The sequence below is a fragment of the Anas platyrhynchos genome, chromosome 15 (assembly GCF_047663525.1).
Source record: "Anas platyrhynchos isolate ZD024472 breed Pekin duck chromosome 15, IASCAAS_PekinDuck_T2T, whole genome shotgun sequence".
Taxonomy (NCBI): domain Eukaryota; kingdom Metazoa; phylum Chordata; class Aves; order Anseriformes; family Anatidae; genus Anas; species Anas platyrhynchos.
In genome coordinates, this window is record NC_092601.1 from 7,263,518 (window position 1) to 7,285,491 (window position 21,974).

Consider the following 21,974-nt stretch of genomic DNA (forward strand, 5'->3'; position numbering starts at 1 on the left):
CCCAGGACGTGGCTGGGGAGGGCACTGAGCAGAGCTTGCGCTCCCCGGGGAGCCGTGGCACAGGGTTCAGCTGGGATTTGGTGGGGTTACGATGCCTCAGGGGTCCCGGGTACCTGCTTGGTGGGAGCGCTGCCCCCGGGGCTGTTTGCTTGCCGGTTCTCCCCAGGCACGCCGCAGCATGAGTGGGGTTTGGCCAGGAGGGCGCACGGTGCCGTGGGGCTGGCAGCACCCCGGGCTGCTCCCGGTCCTCCCCATCCACTGTCCCCGCTGGCTGTTCCAGCTGCCCGCTCCCTCTCAGAGCCCCGAAATTGTTTAAATTGGGGCTATTTAGAGCTGTGGAGCTGTAGAGAAGGCAGAGGATGGCGTGGAGGACTGGAAACTGAAGGTCTTCGTCTGAACCCGAATGGCCCCAGCAGTAAGAGGGCAAACTCCCCTTCCTCTCCCTTGCTCCCTCGTGCCCCCAGGCCCATTCCCCACCTGTATTTTCCAGAACACCCCTTCTGCATGGCTCTCCTGACTCTCTTTTTGCTGCAGAGGCAGGAGCCTGGCCCTGTGGTTCACGGCGAGTCCCTGGGCCCCTGGGGAGGTGTCACGCGTGTAGCCCGGAGCCGTGCAGCAGTCCCGGTCCTCTAAAAGGAGCTGACGGATGGGTGCGGTGACAGCAGCGAGCTCAGGAGCCTGCCCGAGCGGCTGCGAGGAAGGAACCAACGTAGGAAACTGTGCGTGTGTGTGTGCTCCAAGGGGAGGTACTTGCTGTTCTCCTTGGGTTGCGTGAAAGACCCAGGGTGAGAGCCCCAGACCCTTCCACCTTGTGCAGCGTCTGTTGGAACACTCATGGAGCTGCCGCCCCCCTCGCCTACCTCCAGCCCTGCAGGCGCCTGGCCCCGAGCTCGCTGGGCACCCAGAGGCCCCCGAGAGGCCGTGCTGGTCCCATCGGGGCTGGAGATCGGTGCTGGTGCGTGGAGGGGATGGGGCAGCGCGTGCTGGGCAAACCCTCTGTGGGCTTTTGTTCCCTCGCGCGGAGCCGTCCCGGCGCTGCAGGGCTGCCAGGGACAGAGGGGCGGTTGTTCGGGGCTGGGGCCGCATGACAAGCAGCACATCTGGCTGCTCCTGCCCCCGGATCGGCAGCCTGCCCTCGGAGCTGGGTTTTAGCAGGATCCCAACAAACTGCCCCGGGCTTTTATTTGGCCTGGGATCCCTCCCGTGCTCCTCGCCCTGCAGCTGCAGGGTGGGGAGAAGGAGGTGCAGGTGGGCACCAGCAGGGTCTTTCATCGCCCTGGAAGCCTCGTTTTTAACCTGCATACCTCGAAAAAGTGCACGTGCAGGAGCCGGGAGCATCCCCTAGATTCCAGATTCCAGCTGTCAGTGTTGAGTGACCAAGGCCAGAGGCCCCCAGGGTGCTGTGTGAGTCGGAGGGGCTTCTGCTGCCTGCTGGAGCAGGGCACGTGTCGGAGGGGCTGCCTCAGCTGAGGCCAAGCGGCAGGGAAGCTCCTTGCACCTGAAGGACCTCGATCCAGCACCACTTCTGCCTTCTGGCCCTTTTGTAGGGGCAGGGGATGAGCCCTGTGCGGTGTGCCGCTGAGAAGTGCGGGCTGATGCTGCTTTCTTTGGTTCTTTTCCTTCTGACAAGACCCAGGGTGGCTTTTAGAAGCTCAGGTATCTCTCTCAAAAGTTGCTCGAACCTTTTCCCTGCAGGCCTAGTGTGCAAAGCTGCATCTCCTGGAGCTGCAGGATGTAATTTAGCTCATCTCTGACCGTGGTGTAGGAACGGCATCTGTGTCCAAGCAGCGCTGGAAGAAGGTGGAAGGCAGGGGGTGGTGGTCGGGGCGTCCCTCCTCCTGCCCTGGGAGCAGCCTGAGCTGCCCCAGGCCTCCTGTGCCACTCGTATCCAGCCGGACTTTTCAGCTGCTGTGGGTACGGGTGGGATTCTGCTTCCTGGGCTTTGCCTGCGCTCCCCACCCCTCCTCGCACTCAGTCCACGGCTCAGCACTGGGGGCTGGGGCGCAGAGCTGGAAGTGGCAGCTGATTTATTCGGTGGAGCTGTGAGTGATGGGAGCAGACAGCTTCGGAGCCGCGCTGTGTCTCCTGATCCATTTCTCCCCCTTCCTTCCCTTCATTCTCTCTTTCTGTTCTGCCACTCCTCTTTGCGTTTTGTTTTCCCAGCACTGTAAGGTGCAGCATCAATCTCGACGGAGCAGCGCTGCAGGCTGCTGGCCACCCGTAAATCTCCTCCTCCATCTCCCCACGCAGCAGGGACCTGACGTGGGAAGTGAGGGCTGTGGAGGAATCCTGGCCGTGCCTGGCTCTTCCCAGCTGTGTCCCTCAGGCTGTCTGGGCTACGGCAGTGGGAAAATTCTTCTCCCAGCCTCGACTGGGTGCTGAGACCTGGTCCGTTGGGAAGTGGAGTGTGTGACAGCCTCCAACACGGGACAGGAGGGAGCTGCAGTCGCTGTTCTTCACGTGTGTGGTGTCTGAGGTTGTTCCTTGTTCTGAAAACTTACTGAAGGTGGTCTTCATCTTCATCCTGGCAAGCAGACCTGTTCCTCCCAGCCTACCCAGCACACGCAGGGGCTGGTGATTTCTGGTGCAGAATTCACGTTCTCCACAGACTGCGCTGCACTGAGGCCGGGTGTTAGGGGAGCAGAACAAAAGTACAGCCCGTGCCTTCATCTTAGCCTCTTCTTTGCAGTCTTTGAAGCTTCAAAGGTGTTTTCTTTGCTGTGTTCTTAAAACGCTGGACACGTGTTGGAAGCTGTGAGGATGGGCATGCTGGAGGTCAGCAAGGCTTCTGCCTCGGTACCCAAAGGAAACCGAGGTGCAAAGGGGAAAGGCAAAAGCAGAACGGTGCTGGAAAACCCTGAGATCCTGCGGGCCTGGGATAGCTGCGATATTTGCAGAGGGGAAGCACGGGGCCAGCAGTCCCTGCAGTGTGTGGGGCAGCAGGGCTCTGACTCCAGACGGGTGTCTTGTCCTCGCCGTGCTGTGCGCTCCGGGGAGGGCAGGCTCCGTGGAGACAGACTGCAGACCCACACGCAGAAAGAAATTGCTTAACTGGCTTAAAGACAGAGAAATGGAAACAGCGAAGAGAGCTTCTTCTTCACCCGGTCTTGTTTTCCCTGTAGGGGTTGCTTTGGGAGTGGTTGCTCAAATGCCCCTCGAGTGCAGGTGGCTGCGTAAGGGGAATCGCGTCCTTGGGTCCCAGGAGTCCGCCCTCCTGGCTGATGCTGTTCCAGCTCCTCAGAGGGAGCAGCTTAATGACTTCAGAGGCTTGCTCCTTTCCTTGCCTCCTCCCCTCCCTGCTGGGGAAAGGGAAACCTTTACTGTGCAATGCAGCCTTGGGAATTGGCCCATCGTTGCCTTTCCTTCCAGCCCTGTGCCAGGTGTGGGTTTTGGGGTGCACACAGGCCCCGGTAGCTCCCTGAGTCCTGGGCTCAGAGGCGTGCTTTGTTCTCTTAAGATTCTCCCTGCCTGCATGCATAACCCCCTTAATAGCTGCGATTTACTCCAATAAATGAGGTTGTTGAAACCTCCCAGAGCACCCAGGACTTCCCCACCAGTGGAAAATCGGCAGACGGGGGAGCTGTGTGCGGGGCAGCGGGGAGCAGAGCCCACAAAGACGGCGTCAGCGGAAACAGAGCAGTGTCTGGAAGCCTCTCATCTTCCTGCTGGCACTGCTCGATGTGGCTCCAGCTGCTTTCTATTCCGGGATGCCGGGATGTGCGCTCCCCCGGGGGCTGGGGAGGACATGTGAGGGCTGTGCTGCCGGCGGCGGGCTGCCCGGGGCATGGCAGTGGGCAAGCTGCTCTCACAGCTCGCCAAACCCCGCGACTTCTGGGCCGGGAACAGTTCGGTGTCCTCAACCTGCTCCATTCCTGTGATCAGTGCTGTTTGCAGGCAGCAGGAGGGCTGGAAATCATGAAGCTGGCGAGTAGGAAGGGGTTAGAGGATGGCGGATAGTCACTGCCAGGGCTTGAGAAATGCACGTTTGGTTTCTGGGCTTGGTGTAGACTTTGTAGACTTCTCATTACAGAGCCCCTACAAACAAGGAGCTTTTAGTTCCTGACCTCCCGGACCGTGCACACTGCACAGCCAGCTGGGCTGTGTCTGATAAGCTCTTGGTGCCTGGGTGAGCATCCCCCGGTGCCGCGTTGCGGGGTGCCCCTTAGCTCTGGCTCTCACCCCAGAGGCCCCCATGCCCAAGGTTTGATCCCTTGCAAGGCTGAAGGCTCAAGAAATGACCCCAAGGCTCGAGAAGTGACCCCAGGGCTCCAGAAGTGACCCCAGGGCTCGAGCTGTGACCCCCCAGGACAGAGGTAGGTGCTGAGCTGTCCCGCTGTGCGTCCCAGCGCCGTGTCCAGCGCGTGCTGTGCCTGCTGCCCCCGGCACCCCGGGTAGGCAGGCGGCTCTTTAGCAGCCCGCTTCTTCCGAGTCGCTGAGATCTCCCCGGGTGAGCGATGCGTGGAGCATTCGGCTGCCCGGACCCTCGCCTCGCTGCTCCAGCACGTAAGCCTCTGTGTGGAACACCGGCTGTGACAGCAGGGGCCCACCCTGCTGCAGGCTCTCGCCGTTTGTCAGAAGAAATCGCTTCTCCAGCCTCGTGCGTGGAGGAGATGCCAGGCTGTTTGCCCCGAGCCCGAGCAGCACCTCAGGCAGCTTCTGCCTCCCCCCTCGTTCTTCCTTCCCCCGAGCCTGCGAGGGGCGCGGAGCCTGCCCGAAGGAGCCTGATGCAGCAACAAATTCGGTGCCGCGCTGCGTTCATCTCTCTGCCCTGAAATAACCCGGGAAGAGGAAGAGCTGGAGGAGGTGGATCCAGGAGGGAGAAAGGCTGGAGCCAGCTGCGAGGTCGGTGGGATTTACTGCTCTTTGAAGCTTCTGCTGTCCCCGCAGGGCCGGGCAGCCTTGGTCACCACGTGAACCCATGGGGGCATTGGTGGCAAAGGGCTCGGGACAATCCGCCCTCCACAGCCACTTGTAGCCGTGGTGGCTGGATCACCGTGCCCTGATCTGACCGTGGGCTGAACTCCAGGGCTTGGCAGCCCTTGCCAGAGCTCACCTCTTTTCCCCTGTCCCTTGGCGATCTTTCTTTCCTCCCGCAGATCAGCGCGAAGCTCGTTGGCCGGGTTATTAAGTCGGAGCTGCTTTCCCGAGGCACAGGGCTGGCTTAGCGTCTCATTAAGGCCCGTTAATCACCCTAAAGGGACTCTGACAGCCACTGGCAGCTGACCACGCTGCCTCGCAGCGCCTTCTGCCAGGGCGCTCGAGGTCCTGCCTGCAGTGCCCTGAGCACGGCTGGGAGCTGCATGGGACGCTGCCACCGCCGAGCTCGGTGGTCTCGGGGTCCCGGGGAGTTTCCCCCTTTGGCAGCAGTTGTGTGAGGGGGGCAGGATGACGGCCAGGTTACAGCCACGGGTCGGGAGCTGGAGGCTCGGGGCTCTGCTTCCTCCCTCTGCCAGCGCCTCGCTCGTTAGGTCCAGGGCTCGGGGAACCCCCAGCCTTTCTCTGCCCCCCTCTTGTCCAAAGGGCACCGAGCTGCTGAGTCCTGCTGCTTTGGTTTGTTTGGCAAACTTTTTGTATGGGCAAAAGGAAGCTGGTGAAGAGGATGTTCTGCAGCTTCCCCGGGTGCCGTTTGGTGACTGTGCTGATGCTCCGAGGTGTGAACCCACATAGCACTTCTTGGGATCTCCTGGTTCACTGCTGTTACCAACTTCTGTGCCCTTTGTTAGTGAAATGAGTTGGTGTAAGAGCAGCAGGAACAAACGTGATCTTTCTGGCTGATCTTCCCCAACGTGTCCTCCCGGCTCTGGCGTGGTGGTTGTAAATCCTCTCCCTGGTCTTCCCCTCCCCTGATTTCTCCGCATCTTGCACGAAACTTCAGTGGGGGCTTGCAGGTTTTTGCTCCTGGTGGGACCACCAAGTTTCTCAGGCACCTGCGTGATGTTCAGCATCAAACTGGTCACAGCTGGGGCCAGACCAGCAGGGAGCCCTCGGGATTTCAAGAGCAGAGCCTGTCCCCAGCGTGCGACAGGGCTTCTCCTTGCAGGATGCTCTGGGTGCGTTTGTCCTGGGGTTCCTGCGCTCCTGGTCTCACCCAGCCCCTTCCTGGCACACGCTGAGGTGTGAGGGACCTTGCTCCACGGAAGGGTGGTGCCAGAGCTTGTCCCGGGGGCTGCGGTGTCCTTGCTGCTCCCCGCTGGGTGCGTGCCCGACTTGGTGCCATTCGGTCAGTCCTCAGTGAGCCGCTGGTGCCAGGGCTGCTCTGCAGGGATCTCCTCTCCTGCTGTGTTAAGGAGCCCCGGGGTGCCCAGGCTTCAGAGCCCCCGCCCGTCCTCTGAACTGTTCCTTCCTAACCAAGGGGATCTTTTTGAAGTCTTTCATTTACCTTCCTTTCCGCAGCAGCACTCAGCCTCCTCCACGTGTGAGTAATTGCAGATTCCCTCCTGCTGGGGCCGTTGAGGTGAGCATGTGGAAGCGGCAGCACGCGTTTGTACCGGATTTGTTCTCAACATCAGGGAGCAGGCAGGGCTCGGGGGCAGCCGCCGGCACGTGTGTGCAGCCAGCGTCTCGCTCGTGCCGCATTCGGGGGGTCTGAAGGGCCAGCGGCCAACGCACGGCGCCTCTCAGAACGTTTTGTCGAGGCTTTTTATAAAAGCCAACTCGCGAGCAGGTAATTAGTTCATTTAGTAGCCTGCCTGTAAGATGCATCGTCTTCATTTGTGGGATTTACTTCGGAGTCTTAAGATTCCCCCATTTCAGTTGCTCGTAAATTTTGCTGGGCAACTTGATTTTAAGTGGGAAACTTTCTGGATGACTCTGCAGACCAAAGATGGAGTGTAAGGATTAAAAAAGCAAAAAAAATAAATGCAAGGTAGCTAACCAAATTTTATCAGGCCAAAACTTGCGTTCCCCACGTGCATCCTCGCTCTGCGCCTTGAGGACGCTGAAGCCGCGGCACCCAGCACCACTTGGTGCTGTTGGTGTGCTGGAGGCCAGAGCTCTCTGCTGGCTCCAGCATTTGTAAGGACGCCGAGGATGGTGCAGCACAAGGGCTCTTGTGCATGGCTGTGGTGAGCCTTATTGATCTGTTGGAAAAGATTTTATTTTTTTTTAGCAATAAGAAAGTAAGTTCTTGGATTGTTGTGCTGTTTGCTGGAGGATTTGGGTCCTTTTTGCTCTGAAAGTGCAGCTTTCGTGGGGCTGCACGCACGCTGAGGCACTCCCAGGGTGTCAGTAGGGATCCCTTCTACACCCAAATTTCTCCAATTTCATGAAACTGGGAATAAAACTGTAAAACCAGTGTACCTCCTCCTGTGTATTTGCCCTTAAGTGGATTCAAATATCCGCTGTATGTGGATTTCAGTCAAAGTCGGTGAGGAAATGCACTTGTATAAGGCAAGGCATGGATTGAGGTCGTTAATTCAGCACCACCTCAAGCAAAATCAATCTATTAAGCCGTTGTCAAACCTGTTTAAGCCAGGGTGAGATGCTGGGCCGAGTTAATGGCACATAAATCTTCCTCGGGGTGCAGGACTTGGATGCGATTGGATCTTAATACTGTTTGCTCTTAATCTCCTCAGATACCCCAAAAACAGGAAAATTTAGGAAAAAATAAATAGGAAAAACTAAATGAAGTAGCTGAGCTGGGGACCAACAGCAGCACCAGCAGGCGTGGTGAGGGTACGTACCCGCTCCCTCTTCTGAAGGGAGGGAGCCCAGGGCTTGCTAAAGCTCACGGACTTTGCCAGTCTCCTTGAAACACTTTCTGCCTCTTTCTTTCATATCCCCAGGGATTCTTCGTGTTGTTCGGGCAGAAATTTGGGTAACCTTTTCTCTACAAAGGCGCCTCTGCGCATGGCCCTGTCTCTGCAGGGCGCTGTGCTGGCCGAGCTGGTTTCCTTCCCCGATAGCATCTTCTGACACCCCAGCAATTAAGGGATACTGAAGGCTAATGATGCCCCTCCTGTTTTTCTCACGAGGCAAGCCTTCCAGATTCGCATTCTGCTTTGAAGATTTCGCAGGGAGATTGATAAACGTCTCCAGCACAGCGGGTCGGGGTGCTGCTGCCTGTGTGTCTGCGCCCTCGGGGCAAAGGGAGTGTGCGGCGTGCTCCTGCCAGCCGGGCTGCTTTGGGCTGCTCCGCGTTCCTGCAGCAGCAGCAGCAAGCCAGGAGCTGCAGTGCCCACGGATTCAGATGGGCTGAAGCCTTCAAAGACTCTGCTCCTCTCCTCCTTTTCCCAGGCCAAACCCAGCCAGGGATTTCAGCCCTGAAAAGGACTCTCCGAGCGATGAAGGTCTCACCTTCCATCCTTCATCCAAGCCAGGTTTTGGTGCACCTGACAGGAGCTTTTAAGGTGCTCCTGTCCCTGCTGGGCTTCTGCCTCTGCCCATTTCCCAGCCGGCTCTCAGCAGCTTTCCTGGGGCTTTCCTCTGGCACAGCCAGCGAAGGGTCGGGGAGCACCCTCTCTGCTCCACTCGCATCCTTTGCGAGCAGTTGTACTCGCTGACGTTGCCTTGGAAATCGTTTCTCCCCCGTCCTGTGGCAAACTGCCCCCCTCACCCCTAACATCTGTCTGTTTTAGGGCAGGCGAGCCCTGGTTATGGGAGGTGCCTGCAAAGCAAGCAGCAGGGAGAGCCGCAGTTGGAGAGCAGTTTCTGTGGTTTTGTTGGCTGCTACAAAAATACCCAGCTGAATCAATTCCAGTTAGCTGGGGCCTGTTTTCTTTTTTTTTTTTTCCTTCCCTGTCAGGCTTCTCATTAGTGCAGTTCTGTTTTCCCCTGGGAACCTTCTTATTAAAACTTGTAGCCTCTTCTCTCCCTGGCCAGTGAAGCAGAGCGGAGCTGTCTGAGCGCTTTGCCAGCTGTGTCCAGCGTGGGAAAAGCGTGGAAACTGCAAGAACCCACAGGAGATCTGGTGCAATGGGACTGAGAAATTCCCACAAAACGGGGTGTTTCAGCAGCTTGGAAAACCCGTGGTGTCTGTCCGAGCCCCTTGGCGCTTTCAGGGAAGGGTTACGTGCTGTTACGGGGCTCTGATGGCCCCGTTCACCTTCAGGTGCTCACCCTTGCATGGTTTTCTGCTGTAAAATTAGATTTTTTTTCTCCCTTCTACTTTGATGAGCTGTGCCGCTGCTGCTTTATTGCCCAGAACCAGTCCAGTTGTCTTGCATCAGTGCCGGCTGTGAGCAGGGGAAGATGCTGGGTTCTGCCCAGAGGTGATTGCCCTGTCCCAGCAGTTGTCAGGAGCCCCAGCACTGCACTGGGACCTCCCGGAGGCCGGGGAGCCCTGCCTGGGGCAGGGTGTGACAAGTGGGACACGCTGGTCCCTCAGCTGGCTTTTGTCCCCCCCATCCAAGCTGGCTTCCTGCAAGCTAGTTGGGTTTGTCCTGCAGTAACTCTGTAGTGAGGGCAGGTATAAACCTATAATGAAACTCCGGAGTCCTCAAAGATTAGCACAGAAGGTTCAAAAAGTCTTTATTTCATCAACTGCTTCAGCAAAAGGATGAATTTCTGCAGCTGTAGCCACTGTGGTTCCCTTCCAGCAGACCTCAGGAACAAGAACGGTGCCGCTGGAGCTCAGACCCAGCCCCGGCCTACCCTGGAGGATCTGCCCGGCACGGGTTTCTCCGAGACCCAGCTCGGAGCCAGGAGGTTGGCCTGGAAACCTCCAGAAGTCCCTTCTGGAGCCGAGTTTCCCTGGGATAAGTCTGGCCTCCAAAAGCAGCTCGGTGCTTGCTCCTGCAGTGTGCTGCTGCTTTTGCTCACGGGTTTGGGGTGCCGGCCAGGGCCCTGCTCTGTGGGCATGTGGGTGATGTTGCAGCAGCCTCGGTGCCCTGCTTCCTGGCGCTGTAATTGCGGCTGCACCTCTGTGTTGGGTGACGGTCGCTGGTGTTTCAGCCCCCTTTATTTTCTTGGTTCGTTTTGGAGGAGCTGGAGAGGCAGGATTTGGAAATACCGAAGCAACCTGCCCTGACTGCATGGTGCAAGCACTTCTGTAGCCTCGGAGGTTTCGAGGCATGAATCAGAGGCTGCTTTTCTCCACTGATGCTCCTCCAGAAGTCAGTAAAAATTGGGAAGTCCCTGCTGAGCTCCTCTGTGTTGCTCTGCCAGTCCGTCTGCTGAAACCTCCCCTGGCCCAGCCTGATGGCCCTCGCCTGGCTCTGCGAGAGGGACTCGGCTCCGTAGGCCAAAAAAAAATTAATTGTTGCTGCTCTCCAGCAACAAATAAATAAACAAAATTCATCAGAACAAGGGATTCTTCCCTGTTCCTTCCTGTCCTGTCCTGCCCTGCTCCGGTGAGGCTCCAGAAATGCCTTTGGTCCCTGCTGACACCCGCAGGTGGCAGAGACCTGCGGCTTGCCTGCTGGCTGCGTGGGAGCCAGGGCCCTGCGGCACCAGGACGAGCTCAGCTGAGCCGGGCTGTGCCTCCCTGCAGGCTGTGCCCTCTGCCTCTGCCCCTGCCAAGTGCCTCGTCCCCAGGAAAAAACCCTTCTGTGGGCGGGGGGCTCTGCAGGTGGCTGTTTGGGGAGAAACCCATCTCCTGCACGGGGAGACGGCAGGCGATGTGCATCCCCGTTGTGTTTTCTGGGGCTGCAGAGCGTGTGTTGTACAGCAGCTGGGCTCGGGGGGTAGATGGGAGGCTTTGGTTTGTCTCAGAGCTGCCAGAGGAGAAAACCAAGCAGCTTTAGGTCCCGGCAGCGGGCGGATGGCACGGCGGGGTGGGGGGACCCAGCCGGGGAGAGGCAGCAGCTCCCCACGGCCAGGAGCAGAGCTCGGGGCAGAGCGCAGGCAGCTCAGCAGCAGGGCAGAGCACTGCAGCGTCCTGCTGCCACCTCCCTTCTGCTGCCTGGAGCTCCTGCCTGGCTGAGTGAAGCTGTGCAGCCTCCCCGAGCCCGCAGCTCCCCGCTGGGTGCACGTCAAGCTCACCCGGCGATGCCGCCCGCCCCGCTGTGCCCGCCGGTGGGACCCATCTTGCCTCGGCCATCCCGGGCTTCTCCTCCTCTCTGCTGCTACGGGAAGGGGCACGGTGCTTTGCCACGGTGCCGTGGCTGCGTGGCCAGAAGCCTTGGCCAGCGTGGTTCGTGCGGCAGGAGGAGCGGTGGCTGCAGGGTGCCGAGCTGTGGTAAGCGGCGCCGACGCGCTCCGAGGGGTTGGTTTTGGGGCCGGGGCTCCCCCAGCACGACACGGGGTGGTGCAGGTTGCTGCCAGCCCTTGCTTGCTTTCTGTTGATGCCCCTGGTTTGGTGCGGCTCAGCGGGTGAGGTGAGTGGATGTGACAGGATCGCGGTGCCCTACACGGCCCCGTTGGTTTCCCCGCCCCTGCCGGAGCTGGGCACACGGCTCCTTCCCTTCCCTTCCCTGCCTGAAGGTTGATTTTCCTTTCAGACGTTTCTGGGCACGGCGCTGCCACGGGGAGAGCGCTGCGCAGGGCTCACAGCTGCAGGACTTGAGGCAGAAAAATCAATGTTTGTGTTTCTTTTAGCTGGGAGAGATTCTTGAAAGGACTCCGGTAAATAAATACCTTGTAAAGTTCAAACTGGGAAGGCACGGTGCGTGAGTTTTCAAGCTCTCTCTTGAAATAAAATGGATTTCTTGGGTTCGGGCTTTATTTAGAGAAACATTTGATTTAAGGAGGGATTTGAAGGTTGCATCTGATCTCCTCGTGAGGGAGGGCTGGTCTCCGGGAGCCCGGGTTGGGGACGTGCTCAGGTTGCTGCTGGGGTACCCCTGGGGGTGTCCCACGTCCCCAGCCCCAGAGGGGACCTTCCTCCCCCCCGGGTGGCTCCTGCTGCAGCCGCTGTCCCCGCAAGGCCCCGCTGCTGCAATGCAGTCAGCTCGCTGCCTCGGGGAGCCGGCCGTGCAGGTGCTGCTGCCCGGGATGCTGGAGGCCAGCCAGGAGCACGTTCCCTCCGTGGGCATCTCACAGCTTTCTGCACCCGTCCTCTGCGGCACAGAACGGTTTCTTTCCCTCCTTTATTCCCGTTTGCATTGGGTCGAACCTGATCCTCGGAGGGGTGCTAGGAAGGTGGTGACCCCCTGTGATTTAAGCTGCGGGTTCCTTGCTCCGGGCCAGCCTGAGGCTGCTGTTCCCGGCAGGAGCTGAGGGCTCGGAGGCTCCTCCTGCAGGGTCGGCCCTGCCGGGGGGTCCGTGGCACACGGGGCAGGGGCTTTGGGCTGGGAGGGGAGCAGGGCGAGGCGCAGCTCCCTGCGTGTCCGGGGCTTTAGGCTTGGCTCTTGTGCGGTGCATTTACAGGGGGGAGAGCTCTCCGGTCCCTGTGCAAAGGAGGAGGAAGCAGGAAACTCTGTTTCAGCCCCACCTTCACTGGAAGTCGCAGGAAATTACCCAGAGCAGAGGACAAGCAGCAGGGCTGAGGTTCCTTCGGCCACTCCTTGGCCTGCATGCGAGTGGAATCGAGGGCTGGTGCCCCGCGGCCGCTCCGCTTCTAGGAGAAGTGGGGCTGGAGCGGGGAGGCAGCGCTGAAACCTGCCTCTGCTGGAGGCTGCGGGGCAGGAGCTGCTGAGCTGTCCTGTGTCAGCGGCGGAGGGTTTTGTTCCCCCCGGTGCAGATAACTGTGTCTGCAAGAGCAGAAAGTGCAGGGGAGGGGGGCTGGAGAGGCACTGAAAGAGGGAGAGAAGCGACACCGGGAGCAGAAAGAAGGCAAAGCAGGTTGGGCGTTCCCAAGCAGAGGCACGGGTGGCTCCCAGCTCTGCATGCCCGTGCCAGCCGGGCGCCCTGCCCTCCCCGTGTCCCCTTCCTGCAGCCACGATCCCACAGCTCCCTGAGCTCGGCTCTGCCTCTGCCCACGGCTGCCTTTTCTCCCGGCAGTCGCCTGTCTCACACAGGAGCTGCCTCGGCATTACAGACAAGCCAGAGGGGGGCAAAGCAGCTGTGGGTAGCGGCTGGGTGCAGCCGTGTGGGGCTGGGTTCATCCCCATGGACACCAGAGGGCTCAGCGGGGCTGCGGGGCTGCTCTGTGCCCTTCCCGAAGCGCTGGGGGTGGAAGCTGGCCCGTGGCCATGCACTTGTGGAAACGCGCTGTCAGTGCCAGAGAAGCGAGTGCCTGGAGAGCAGCGACTGCGTTGCTTTTTGTTCCCTTCCTGGAAGCAAAACCCTGCCTGGGCCAGCCTGGGAAAAACGCGTACCTGGGAAAAACCCTCACCCTCACGCTGTCCTCTGCTCTCTTCCAGCAACTCCCACTCTCCCGGCTCCATGGCTGCGGTGCGCGAGTGGTCCTGCACCCGCTGCACCTTCCTCAACCCCGTCGGCCAGCGGCAGTGCTCCATCTGCGAGGCCCCTCGCCAGAAGCCGGACCTCAACCACATCCTGCGCCTGAGCGTGGAGGAGCAGAAATGGGCCTGCGCCCGCTGCACCTTCAGGAACTTTCTGGGCAAAGAAACCTGCGAGGTGTGCGGCTTCACCCCGGAGCCGGGGCCCAGCGGCTCCCCCTTGCCCGTCATCAACGGCGTCCTGCCCAAGCCCGCCGTGCTCGTGGAGCCCAAGGGCACGTCCCGGGAGGAGGCCGCCAAGGTGGAAAGCAGCAGCGAGGAGTCGGAGGGGAAGAGCCCCGACGAAGGGGAGCCGGAGAGCGGCTGGGCTTGCCAGCGCTGCACGCTGCACAACACGCCCGTGGCCAACTCCTGCTCGGCCTGCGGTGGGCCGCGCAAGCTCTCCCTGCCCAAAATCCCACCAGAGGCGCTGGTCGTCCCTGAAGTCATCACCCCCGCGGGCTTCCACATGGCCCCCTCCACCCCGCAGCCTTTGGTCCCTGCAGAGGTCTCTGAGGGCGACGCCGTGGCCGCGCAGGGCCCGGTGGCTATGGAACAAGAGGCCCAGAAGATGCCGGCCTTCAGTCCCTTCTCCCCGGGGCTCCAGAACAACCCCGTGCCCCGCAGCCGCCGCGAGGTGCCCCCGCAGCTGCAGATGCCGGGGCCTGAAGCGCCGCAGCCCGGGGCTCAGAGCGCGGCGGGGCAGAAGGGGTCCCCGCAGGGCCAGGCACGGGGAGCCCCCGCTGCCCGCTTCCAGGAGCTGCTGTCCACCAAGCGGCTGAGCGTGCTGGAGGAGGAGATGGAGGTCAGCCCGTCCCACTGGAAGTGCAGCGCCTGCTCCCTGCTCAACTCCTCCGGCGCCAGCAAATGCGAGGCGTGCGGCACGCAGAAAGGCAGCGACACCATCAACCTGGCGGGGGACCTGGTGAGATTCACCCCCTGCAGCCCCTCCAGCCCCGACTTCACCACCTGGTCGTGTTCCAAGTGCACCCTCAAGAACCCCACCGTGGCCCAGAAGTGCAAAGCCTGCGGCTCCTCCAAGCTGCACGGCTTCCAGGAGCACGGCGCCGCGCAGGGCGAGCCGTCCCCCCGCTGCCCCGACTGCGGGGCTGGTGACAAGGGCTCCTGCCCCTCCTGCGGCAGCAAGGCCCCCTCCGCCCGCAAAGTCGCTCGCCTCTTCCCGTCCCCGCTGCCCGGAGCCCAGGACAGGCCGGCTCAGTGGGCCTGTCCCGCCTGCACCCTGCTCAACGAGCTGAAGGCCAAGCACTGCGCCGCCTGCCACACGCCGCAGCACTACGTGGCCCAGCGCAAGGGCCTCAAGGCCCTCAAGAGGAGGGAGAGCATGCACGTGGAGAAGAGGAGGCAGACGGACGAGGGCGAGGCCAAGGCGCTGTGGGAAAACATCGTGACCTTCTGCAGGGAGGTGAGTGTGGGCTGAGCGGGGCTTGCTGCTGGTTTCGCTCCGGGGAGGCCCCATCTCAATGCCCCGGGAGGGTGCTCAGCGCGGGCAGGCCCCCGGTGGGGCTTGGGGACAGAGGTTGCAGGGGAGGTGCTCGCCTGTGCCAGCTGGAAACCCTGAAATGGGGCATTTGAAATCCCCGGGGGGGGGTCTATAGGGTGAAGGGGCCCTCCAAGGCGACCCATCCCATTCACCGACTGCCGGAGGGTGAGGAGGTCGGAGCGTTATCTGACTCCTGGCAGTGTGGTAAAGCAGAGAGAAAAGGGAATGTTATGGGGTGATCAGCACAGCCCCTGCCTGTCCGAGGGCGAGGAGGGCTGGGGAGGAGGGTGTAGGGGGTGCAGGAATCAGGGGGTGCTGCAGAGCACTGCGTGTGCAGGCAAAGGACACTGCTGCCGCTGCGTCTGTGCCGGGGATTTTCAAGGCTCCCAAAGTCCCGCCTTCGTTCAGCTGTCCTGGGGCTGCTCAGCCTGCTGGTTTTGGTGCTTGCGAATGCGCAGCTGCGCCTGCAAATGGCTCAGCCCCGTCTGGGGAAGGACAGCTGAGGTTTGGCTCTATCCTGCCTTCAGGTGGGGGTCTCAGGAGCATGCCCTAGTGCCCGTCCCTCCCAGCATGAAGTTTCTGGCTGGGCTTCAGCCTCCAGCAGCGCTCTGCTGGCCCCGTTTTTGCCCCGAGTGGCACCCGATGCTCCTGTGAACGCTGCTCTTTCCCTGCCCTCCTTCTGGAGCGAGCCTGCAGCTCTTCAGGACCAGCTGGGAAGGGAGCTGCAGTCCCGCTCTGACGCAGCGTCGAGGCTCTCCCTGCGCAGACCGAGCAGCGCTCCCACGGCCGGGGCTGTGCTGCTCACACCAGTGCCCGTGGAGGCGTTGGACTGGGGAAGGAAGCTGCTGAGTGATGCTGGTTTGGGGCTGTTTGTGGTGTTCTCATTGCTGCGTGTCTGTGGCTAACAGGCTCTTTATATCTGGCGGCTGCGTTTGGTGGGAGCAGCGCTGCTCAGCCTTCCCCTGGAGGAGAGCGTCGGGCTGGCCAAATCTTCTGCCTTTTTGTCTCTGTGCGTCGGGGGAAGCAGCTCGACTCGCAGCCGAGCTCCCTGCAGGGATCGCTGCCTCCTCTGCTGCCCTGGCAGCACCCGTCCCCGTGCTTCCCGGTGCCTGGCCCCCAGTTTTCAGCTTTATCCTTTCTCGCCCTGCTGGGAGGAGGCAGGGCTGACCTCTTCCCCTTGGCGCCGGGCTGCCGCATCCTGTCTCGTGCTGTTCCCCTTCTTGCTCATCCCCATCTCGTGATTTTTCTCTCGCCCGACCCAACGTCCTTCCCCTTTCTGCACAGCAGCACACGGCAGCGGGCACGGTGCCAGGAGCACAGCCCGGGGCTTCTCTGCCACTTCTGCCCGCAGAGCCATCCTGTCTGCGGGTTTATCCCCTCGCAGGGGACACAAGCAGCAGCCTCGCTGCCCCAAGGGGACCGTGCAGGTGCCTGGCAGTGTCTGCTGAGCGTCCTGCCCAGCCGCTGCCCCCAGCTCGGGCAGGTGGCATTTGGCAGCGTGCACCCTGCCAGCCCCAGCGCCCGCTGCACCCCTGGGGAAAGGCAGCAAAGCCTCGGGACTCTTTGTGGCCTCGGCTGGGAGTGGTGACAGCCATTAGCTGAAAAACACCCTTCTGCGGAGCAGGAGCTGGGAGCACTAATTGAGGCACCGGGTAGGAAATGTTCGCATCACTGAGCCGGGATTGCAAGAGAAGAGGCAGAGCGAGCGCTGGCACAGTGAGCACAGCTCGGTTAAATCAGAGAGCTGCTGCTGAAAGAAGTTAATTCATGTAATTAACGGTAACAAAGAAATCCCAGTTCTTCCTTCACCCCGTGTTAAACTGTCCGAAAAAGCCATCCTTCTGCCCTCGGGGAAGTTCTGCGCTCCCATCCTACGTCCCTGGCTAATATTTGGGGGTGTTTGTGGGGTTATTTGCTGTTTAGCCCACCCGACTTTATTCAGTGCTCGGTGGCGGGTGGAATCGGACTTAGCACCAGCGTGAGGTGTGAGATGTTCCCTGCCCAGGGAGGTTCCCCTAAAACACAAAGGCAGATTGGAGATGCAGTCGGGAGCCCCGAGGGGTCGAACCAACTCGTGGCTTTCCAAGCCAGCCCCGTTCCCGGAGGCCCCGGGGAGCTGCGTGCCACACAGCTGCGCACTGATGCTGTGCCTTGCCTTTTGCTCTCGCAGAACAAAGTCAATTTTGTAGATGACAGTTTCCACCCTGGGCCCAAGTCTGTGGGATTCCCGGAAGGTGACAGCGTGCAGCAGCGGGTGAAGCAGTGGCTGCGACCCCACGAAATCAACTGTAGCATCTTCAAAGACCGATTGCTGAAGTGGTCGGTGTTCCGGACGCCCAGGTCCTCGGATATCCTCCAGGGTCTGCTGGGGAACTGCTGGTAAGGAGGCAAGAGCTGGGGCATCACCCTCCTGCCCCTCTCCCCACCATCCAGACCCAGATCGTGCCCCCCAGCCCTCCCCAACCCCATTTCTACACCCCGGGCACGTGCCCACCCTCTGCCCATCCCCTTCCCCCTGCGCTGGGCGGCCAGGCAGGGGCTTTGCTGCCCACCCTCACCCTGCTGAGCCCATCCCCGTCCCCCGGGCAGGTTCCTGAGCGCCCTGGCCGTGCTGGCCGAGCGGCCGGAGCTGGTGGAGAGGGTGATGATCACCAGGACACTGTGCCCCGAGGGCGCCTACCAGGTGCGGCTGTGCAAGGACGGCACGTGGACCACGGTGCTGGTGGACGACATGCTGCCCTGCGACGAGTGCGGGTACCTCCTCTTCTCACAGGTCAGCAGCCCCGGGGGGGGCACAGGGGGTTTGGGAAGGAGTGGGCACTGCTCAGGGGGAAGGGGGGCTCGTCCCCAAGCCCAGGAGAAGGCAGTGGGGATGGAGGAGACACAGCTGCGGTGTGTCTTTGAGGCCATCCCATCCACCCATTTCAGGCCCCTTTTGGCGTTTTCCAGGCTGCAGCGAAGTTTCTTCTGCGTTTTTTTTTTCCCATCACTTCTCTCTGCATTGCAGGCCAGCTCGCTAGCAGGGGAAGACATCTTTATTCCGCACACAAAAGGGAACTCTGCTCCCTCCGTGGCTTTGCGCTGAGAGGGGCTGAGCGAAAGCTGTTCCTCTGCTCGGCAGGAAGGGCTGGCAGCTTGGCTGTGCCGGGGAGGGGCGGCGGGGAGGGAGGGGACACAACAGAGCAGCCTGTTCTGAGCCAGTGCCCGGTGGCTCTGAGCACACTCGGGTGGCATCTGCTAGGATTAAAGAAGCTCCCTGAGCCGCTCCGGGACGTCACTGCGCATTCTGCCCTGCCTGCCAGGCCCGGGGGCGCTTGCTGGGATCATTTCCATGAAGGAGACTGAGAACGTCTTCATTGCAACTCAGGCTGCACGGATCTGCCACGCGGACCGCAGGGCTGCCGTCAGCGGGAGGGACGGGGACGATGGGCTTTGGCTTGGTTCTGAAATCCAGACCCTGCTTTAAAACACATGGGGCCCCGAGCCGAGCTGCAGAGGCAGAAATCAGAGATAGAAGCAGAGGACAGGCAGAAATCAGAGGACAGGGCCTGGCAGCGAGTACTTGGGGAGCTTTAATGCTGCTGCAGAGCCCTGCTCTGAGCTCTCCTCCCCGCAGTGTGCAGGTGGCCCAGCCCTGGGGCAGGGGCGTGGGGCAGCAGAGCCTTATTTTTCCCTCTCTTACCAATTTAAAGCTTTTTTTTTTTTTTTTTTTTGGAACTTGGAGGTTTTCACGTGGGCTGGGCTTGCCTCGCCTTTGTTTCCAGATGCATCGGAATCATCATGAGATTTTTCTGTGGAGCTTTGAGGTGTGCGAGCTGAACGTGGGGCTAAAAGAGGAAACCCAGGGTTATAAAACTGAAATCAGGCTCTTAGCAGAGCTCGGTGACTGCCTCTCGGGCAGGAGTAAGCAACGTGAATTTTTGTTGAGTGGGGGATTCAAAACCAAACCCAAGAAAGGCACTTGCAAGCTTTCTTTACCCGTCAGGAAGCTGCCTCGCTGCCTTCCTTCCCTCTCCCAACTCTTGGCTGCCACCTGTGAGCCGCACACGGTCACACACGCACCGCTGCTTCACCCTGCTGCCCTCCGAGCTGTGCGTGATAGCGCCAGCTGAGCTGGGTTTGTTGGAGACACGGAGGCCACCAAATGTCCCCTCACCTCCTACGCTCCTACGTTTGCAGCTTGCACATCCCCTCTTGGCTCCCTCGTCCTCAGGAGGCGTCTCCTCCTCCCAGGACAAGCGGCGAAGCACGCTGAGGACCCACAGTGGTGGCTCGGGCAGAGCTCTGAGGGCTGCGTGCGGAGCTGAGCCCACGCCACGGGGCTGGTGGAGGCTCCGCAGAGCTCTGGGTGCCGTAATGCAGCTCCTGCACCTCGTCCGTCCTCGGTTCGGCAATGCCAAGATCGATGCCTGGAGCAAAGGGACTGCAGGGGGAGTTTCCCCCTGCAAAAACACATCTTGCTGCTGTCACCCAGGCACCCTTTACACATCAGCTCCAGGACGTCTTCCCAAGTGGGAATTAAACCACTTGGACGAGCTGCTGAATGTGCAGAGGGTCCCCTTGCCTTCCCGTCTCCTGCCCGGGTTCCTGACGTGTTTCTGTCTCTCTCCCCAGGCGCAGAGGAAGCAGCTGTGGGTCGCCCTCATTGAGAAGGCGCTGGCCAAGCTTCATGGTTCGTACTTTGCCCTCCAGGCGGGGCGCGCTATCGAAGGCCTGGCTACACTAACGGGTGCCCCCTGCGAGAGCCTGATGCTGCAGGTCAGCTCCACTAACCCCCGCGAGGAGCCCATTGACACTGACCTCATCTGGGCCAAAATGCTGAGCTCTAAGGAGGCTGGGTAAGACGAGGCAGGAGGGCGCTGTGGCAGGAGCAGGGACGCCCGGAGAGGGGGGCAAGGGGGCTGCACACATCCGCAGGGGCTCAGAGGAGAGGTCCTAGTGCGTTAATGGGGGGGGCATCGCACCTGGGGTTTGTCTGAAGCCTTGAAAGAGCCCCCCCTCCGAGCTCTGTGAAGCGGGGTCTCCTTTTTTTAATTCTGATCCGTAATGAAACCCCTGGTGAACTTCCCTCTGCTCGCTTACCGCTACCTCACGCAAGTTTGGAAGTGGCTGGCATCGAGCCCGCTTGCTGCGCTTCGAGTCTTTTGTCCTGTGGAGTCCTGCGCCCTGCACGTCTCCCACCCGTACCCGGCATCTTTGCTGCCCCTACCTGGGCATTTGTTCGGGCTGTTGGACACAAAGCAAAAGCAAAATCCTCCCGCTCATCGCCCCAGCAGGAGGAGCAGGAAGGTGGTTAGGTTAGCTTTGCACCAGGGAAGTCACTGTGATTTTTGGGGGGATGGCTGAAGGCAGGGTTGCTCCTGTCAGTGTGCAGCAGCAACGCCCTTGGCAGGACCCCAGGGCCTGGCACAAAATGGGGAAGGTTTGGGCAAAAATCCGCTGTGCACGGACGGGGCTCCCAGCCCTGCGGGTGGGAAGGGTCGGGGGATTCAGCGTGGGGAGGGCAGCCCTGCCCTGTCCATCTGGTGTTATTTGGGAGCCAGCCAAGCACCCCGCTGCTCAGAGCAGCTCACCGTGGAGCCTGGGCTCAGCAGAAACCCGAGGGGATGGAGGAAACTCGCTGCTGCCCAGGCTGAGCTATGGCCAGCAAGTTTGGGGCCCTGCTCCGGAGCAATTTGCGGTGTGGTTGCAGAGGGAATGCACAGGAGCCCGCTGCGGGGAGCCTGCCCCGTGCCTCGAGCAGTGGGGACGAGCTCTCCCCGCGCCTTGCAGGACACCGAGCCTTTTGCTGTCCCCTCTGCAGGTTCCTCATGGGCGCGTCCTGCGGCGGGGGCAACATGAAGGTGGACGACGTGGCCTATGAGAGCATGGGGCTGCGTCCGCGGCACGCCTACTCCATCCTGGACCTGCGGGATGTCCAAGGCTTCAGGTGGGCACAGCGTGGGGGCTGGCAGTGCAGCAGCCCGAGGAGAAAACCTCCTTACTCCTGGACCTCTGACACCGTTGTTCCCTGTCCCCCAGACTCCTGCGGCTCCGAAACCCCTGGGGCCGCTTCTCCTGGAACGGCAGCTGGTCCGACGAGTGGCCCCACTGGCCTGCTCCCCTCCGTCACGACCTGATGCCCCAAGACAACAGCGAGGGGGTCTTCTGGATGGAGTACAGCGATTTCATTAAGTACAGTAACAGCCGGGAGGTGGAGGCTGGGGGGTGGGAGCAGACAGCGTGACCGGGGGGGCTGTGCGCTGCTTCGTGTAGGGTCATGGGGACCCCTTTGCTCAGGGGAGAGGCAAAGCCCCAAAAGCCACGGGGTGGTGGGCATCAGTGGGTCCCTGGAGCTGTAACTCCCCTCCCAGTCCCTCTGCAGGGCCGGGCATCCCCAGGGGGAGGTGGGTGACATTCCGGTGCAGAGCAGTGCACCCGCAGAGGACCCCCCTGGTGCTGAGCCCAGCTTCCCCACAGGTATTTTGACTCGGTGGATATCTGCAAGCTCCATTCAGACTGGCACGAGGTGCGCGTGCAGGGCATGTTCCCCAACAAGGCCAACGGGCCGGTGACGGTGACGTCGCTGACGGTGCTGGAGCGTGCCACCCTGGAGTTTGCCCTCTTCCAGGAGGGCAGCAGGTGAGCAAGGCAACGCGAGGGCTGCAGGCGGCAACCCAGCCCTGGGAGAAACGCCTCAAGTTGTCCCCATCCCACCTGTTCACCCCACACCATCCCGCGGGGTTGCAGAACTCGGCGATGAGCCTCCGCCGGCATTTCTCTGATCCTCGTGGCTTACCAAAACCCAAAACCCAAACCCAGGCAGCGGCTCCTGGGCGGCCCCCAGGGCGGGGAGAGGACTGTGGGTCTGCCGTTCTGCCCTGCGGGGCAGCACCCGGCTGATGCCTGCCTTTCTCCCCTGGTGGCGCAGGCGGTCGGACACAGTGGACAGCCACTTGCTGGATCTGTGCATCATGGTTTTCCGCGCCACCTTCACCAGTGGCAACAAGCTGAGCCTGGGCCGGCTGATGGCTCACAGCAAGCGGGCCGTCAAGAAATTCGTCAACTGCGACGTGATGCTGGAGCCCGGCGAGTACGCCGTCGTGTGCTGTGCCTTCAACCACTGGAGCACGGTGCTGGCCGGCCCCGCCGCCACCGCCCAGGGTAAGGGGCTGGGTATCCTGCCCGTGGGGCTGCTGGGGGAGGCGGAGGTGCTAAAATACCTCGACCTTCGC

At 61.1% G+C, this 21,974-nt stretch overlaps 1 protein-coding gene and 1 long non-coding RNA gene across 10 annotated transcripts in view; both read left to right on the plus strand.

Annotated features, from left to right (window-relative positions):
- CAPN15 (calpain 15) overlaps nt 1–21,974 on the plus strand; it is a 41,225-nt gene that overhangs the window by 16,788 nt on the left and 2,463 nt on the right. For all 9 annotated transcript variants that reach the window (XM_038186882.2, XM_027468921.3, XM_038186884.2 and 6 more), the window contains 8 exons: nt 13,182–14,682; nt 16,931–17,139; nt 17,350–17,533; nt 19,375–19,598; nt 20,564–20,689; nt 20,782–20,934; nt 21,220–21,381; nt 21,671–21,903. In XM_038186882.2, coding sequence (XP_038042810.1) covers nt 13,182–14,682; nt 16,931–17,139; nt 17,350–17,533; nt 19,375–19,598; nt 20,564–20,689; nt 20,782–20,934; nt 21,220–21,381; nt 21,671–21,903 — 2,792 coding nt within the window. The remainder of the gene's footprint in view (nt 1–13,181; nt 14,683–16,930; nt 17,140–17,349; nt 17,534–19,374; nt 19,599–20,563; nt 20,690–20,781; nt 20,935–21,219; nt 21,382–21,670; nt 21,904–21,974) is intronic.
- On the plus strand, nt 717–9,794 carry LOC139998715 (uncharacterized). Its single transcript, XR_011803479.1, has 2 exons — nt 717–7,674; nt 7,785–9,794. It is a non-coding gene; the product is annotated as an uncharacterized lncRNA (long non-coding RNA).